Raw genomic sequence first — 4833 nt, 5'->3', positions numbered from 1 at the left:
TGAATGGTTCATATCGATTGCCAATTTCCTAAGATCTAAGATCAGATCAGCTGGTGGGAAGTGGGAGGACCTATCCTGAATGTGGGTGGCACCATTCCATGAATTGCTTGGGGTCCTCAATTTAATAAAAAAGAGAAAGTAAACTGAATGGAAGCATTTATAGTTATTATTTATTTATTTTTCCTGACTACAGATGCAATTCGACCAGTATCCTCAAACTCTCACTGCCATTATTTCCTACCCACTGATGGACTGACTGTGTATTTGAACTTGTGAGCAAAAATAAACTTTTTTCCTGAAGCTGCTTTGGCCAGATACTTTGTCATAGTGAAAAGACTAGTAATTATTACGTAGTATATAGATATACGCAAAATGAAATTACCGGGATTTGTCTTTTTTCAGTAAGTCAATGCCTCTGTTAGGAATCTAAAAGACAAAAGTTTTGAGAAATTAAATACATTAAATTTTACCCATTGGTAGAATACATCAACCAAGTAACATTCTGCAACCCTCCTTTATATAATCAATTTATATCACCCAGTCTGTACAACCACACACAAGAAAATCTGCCAAGAGTTTAAATAAAAATTCATCTCAACCACCAAACTAACAAAGTGGGCAATAAAACATTTTGGTAGTATAACTCTAATAACCTTTAAACAGGAAAGAGAAATGGAAGATGCTTTCACAAAACACAATATTTCTACTGAAAAACCAAGTTCTTTTTTTAAGGAAAAAAAAAAAGGCACGGAGTTGGGGGTAAGGGGTGGTGGTACATGCAGTGAGTTCAAAGCCAGCCGGGTCTACAGATTGAGTTTCAGTACAGCCAGGGTCACAGAGAAACCCTGTCTCAGCACAGAAATAACAACCTAAAAACCACCAACAACCATAACAACCACCACCTATGTTTTTTTGGGGGGTGGGGAGGTGACAGCTTCTCACTATGTAGACCAGGCTGGCCTTGAGCTCAGAGATCCAGCTGTCTGTGCTCTTGAGTGCTAGGATTAATGATGTGTGCCACCATGCCCTGCCCAAATTTTTCTTATTTTATACAGCTTTTGTCTGCATGTATTTGAGTGATCATATGCATGCCTGATGCCCACAGATTAGAAGGGAGGGTCAGACTCTCAAAGAGGACTGGTTCTGAGCCTTCATATGGATGATGGGAACTGAACCTGGGTTCTCTCTCTTTAAGAATAGCAAGTACTCTTTATCAGTAAGCCATCTCTCCAACCCTTAAGATTTATTTTTATTTGTATTTACCAGTCTGTGTGAGTGCTGACACTTAAGTCCAAGGACCCTCAGAGGCTAGAAAAGGGAATCACAGGTAGTTGTAGAGCACCTGACTTGGGTGCTGGGAACTTTAATAATCCCTTTGAAGAGCATCAAGTGCTTTTAACTAGGCCCAAACCCCAGCCCCAAACATTGTAGTATATAAAATGATTAAACTAGACCAGTGAATTGGCTCAGTAGGTAAGGTGACTGTCCCAAACCTGGTAATCACACATGCACAGTGGCACTTGTACACCCACAAAATAAACGCAAAAAAGGCTAAATAACACAAAGGATAGCAGTGTACAAAAGGTCTAATGACAGTCTGAGGCCAGCGGGGTTTACAGTGAGTCCTAGCTAAGGTTCTTAGCAAAACCCAGTCTATCCTTTGCCTCTCCTCCCCAAAAGGTGGATGGGAAACACTTTTGTGTCTTTTGCCAGGCACATGGACTTAGAATCTTGGCTGTTTAGGAAGCCACAGCAGTAAGATCAGTTGAACCCAGTAGCCTGGGGGTAGATTGGGTTATATAATTAGACCTTGTCATCTAAGAGGTTAACACTATTAAGGACTGGTGTGGAGAGATGGCTCGGAGGGTAAGAGCACTGGCTGCTCTTCCAGAGGTCCTGAGTTCAATTTCCCGCAACCACATGGTGGCTCACAACCATCTGTAATGAGATCTGGTGCTCTCTTCTGGCATGTAGGCTGTATACATAATAAATAAATAAAGCTTAAAAAAAAAAAAAAAAAAACACTATTAAGGACTACATACCCTCAGCACCAGTTTTTTATATTTCTCAGACAAGTCAACTTTAACACATCTCCCCTGAAACCAAAGTGCCTTCTTCAGACAATGGTCAACCATTGCCATTGCATCTTCTCTGGTCTCCATCTCAATAAAAGCCTGGAGGGAAAGAAGGAGAGAAACCCACAATGACATTATTTTCTACAGAACTGTATGTATGAAAACAATGCTATTCTATATTATGCAATCTTTAGCAGAGCAACTATATACCCTGCGTCAAAACCCCCCAATACTCTCCTGACTGATTCTGGGGATTGAATGCAAGCCTTGTACTTCTGAGTTTCATCCTGTCCTTTGAATTTTTTTACATAAAACAAAATCAAATATGACTAAACTGAATTTAGCTACTAAATGTGGATTCTGAAGAGCTGGCTATCACGGTGTATCACACTTATTAAGTCTAGCATTCTAGAGGCCAAGAGGAAGTGATTGTTAAAAGATGGGAGGCCAGCTGGGCGGTGGTGGCACATGCCTTTAATCCCAGCACTTGGGAGGCAGAGGCAGGATGATTTCCGTGAGTTCGAGGCCAGCCTAGGCTATAGAGTGAGTTCCAGGAAAGGCGCAAAGCTACACAGAGAAACCCTGTCTCAAAAAACAAAAAAAAAGATGGGAGGCCAGCCTGAGCTACATATTAAATTTTAGGCCAGGAAGAGCGATCTATTACTGGGCGCTAGTGGGCGGATCTCTGTGACCAAATTCCAGGACAGGCTCCAAAGCTACAGAGAAATCCTGTCTTGAAAAACACAAAGAAACAAACCAAAACCAAACAAATCAAAAAGAGCTACCTAGCAAAGTCCTGCTTAAGAAAAAACAAAACCAAAACCCAACAAACAAAAAAAACATAATCACTACCCAAATCCTCAAAGCTTGGTGTCTATAGATGTGTAAAATCTTTAGGGCCGGGCGGTGGTGGCACATGCCTTTAATCCCAGCACTCGGGAGGCAGAGCCAGGCGGATCTCTGTGAGTTCGAGGCCAGCCTGGACTACCAAGTGAGTTCCAGGAAAGGCGCAAAGCTACACAGGGAAACCCTGTCTCGAAAAACCAAAAAAAACAAAACCTTTAAGAAGAAACTCTAAAAGCAAACTATTTTTCTACTATGAGAAGACAAAACTATTTTCCACTTTGTACTTTTAAAACTTTACCACTTGACCATGAACATCTAACTAAAGTAATATATAATATTCAACCCACAAACTAATGCATTTCTACTACTGACATCCACTCCCAGTAAAATTATCTTAAAGTACACTGAGAAATTAAAATTACTCTTAAAAACCTTCCCATGTGTTATTACCTGACTTTTCATTCTCATCAATATGTAATTCTTTATTTTCCCGTAAGGCTCAGCAAGCTTGAGGACGGCACTGTCAGAATAGCCAGAATGTGGTAAATTGCTGAGATGTATCACACGTCCAAGTTCTTGCTTTTGATCAAACTTCTGATCTGGTTTTCCTTCAGGTTTCTTAAAAAAAAAAAAGGGGGGGGGGATTTTAAATAACTGAAAGACAAGTTAAAGGTTGGCAGGTATGCTACAATTATTAATAGCCTAGCTTTTAAACAACCAAGTTAACAAATATAAAAATGATTTATTAAGCTGATTACATATAACTAGAGACAAAGACAAATGAAAGGCTACTACTAACCTTTATTCTCTTATACTTCTGGGATAAATGAACTCTCACTGGCTTGCCAAATACTAATGCTGGTGTAGTTGTATAATAATCCACTGCAGCTTGAGCATCTTCTGTGGTTGCCATTTCAATAAATGCCTAAAATTACACAAAAAGAAATTTCTAAAAAAGTTTACCCCCAATCTTTATAGGTTTTACATTATTGTATTTAATAATTTAATAGGATGCATCTTCAATAATCGAAATGAAAAAGATCAGTGTTGCAAACTGATATTTTACTTAGGGCTCACAAATTATACATTTACTAAAAATCTATTTAACATTAGGATATACCTTTTCTTCTGATATTTCAAATTACACGGAATTTTCCATTAATCTAAAACCATTCAATTTCTTTAACATGAGTACTATGAATAACTGATATTCCTACTCATACCTCATTAATTTTATTTAAAATCAGATGATTTGAAATGACTCCAAATGGTTCTACCAGTTGTAGTAGCTGGTATCTCAAGTTTTTTCCTCGCTGAAAATCCATAATGTGAACAACTCGGCTGGTTTCCTATCCATTGGAGGGAAAAGCAAAAAGAAAAAGTCAATAAAAGTCCTTTTAAAAGCATTTTGAGGGGGAGTTGGATATATATTTCAATGACAATAGTATATACTTAGCATGTGGTAAGCACGAATAGCTAGGACTCATTTGTGCACCCATAATTTTTACATAAAATTTATTTTATGTGTGGGTATTCTCACTTAATTGCCTGTGGATATTGTTATTGCTCTTTTGGGGGGCCTGCCACCCAGCTCCCAAATAAATATACAGAGCTTTTTCTTACTTGTAAATGCCTGGCCTTTAGCTTAGCTTGTTTCTAGCCAGCTTTCCTTAAATTACTCTGTCTATCTTATGCCTCTGGACTTTTATCTTTCTCTATTTCTGTATACCTTTCTTTGTTTCTTATTCCATGGCTCGCTGTATAGCTGGATGGATGGTCCCTGATGTCTTCCTTCTCTGGCTGCTACTTCTCACTCAGTTTTCTCCTATATATTCTCTCTGTCTGCCGGCCCCACCTACCCTTTTCTCCTGCCTTGCTATACAGGCCATTGAGTTTTTTATTGGATCATCAG

At 38.8% G+C, this 4833-nt stretch overlaps 1 protein-coding gene across 3 annotated transcripts in view; it reads right to left on the bottom strand.

Moving 5' to 3' along the window:
* The window catches only part of Matr3 (matrin 3), a 31910-nt gene that overhangs the window by 7680 nt on the left and 19397 nt on the right, over nt 1-4833 (bottom strand). For all 3 annotated transcript variants that reach the window (XM_059246780.1, XM_059246781.1, XM_059246783.1), the window contains exons 7-11: nt 4145-4270; nt 3721-3846; nt 3372-3539; nt 2043-2174; nt 383-426 (exon numbers count right to left, since the gene is read on the bottom strand). In XM_059246780.1, coding sequence (XP_059102763.1) covers nt 383-426; nt 2043-2174; nt 3372-3539; nt 3721-3846; nt 4145-4270 — 596 coding nt within the window. The remainder of the gene's footprint in view (nt 1-382; nt 427-2042; nt 2175-3371; nt 3540-3720; nt 3847-4144; nt 4271-4833) is intronic.

This window comes from Peromyscus eremicus, chromosome 19 (assembly GCF_949786415.1).
Source record: "Peromyscus eremicus chromosome 19, PerEre_H2_v1, whole genome shotgun sequence".
NCBI lineage: Eukaryota > Metazoa > Chordata > Mammalia > Rodentia > Cricetidae > Peromyscus > Peromyscus eremicus.
The sequence above is the reverse complement of the archived record's forward strand: the minus strand, read 5'-3'. Positions and strand labels throughout refer to the sequence as shown.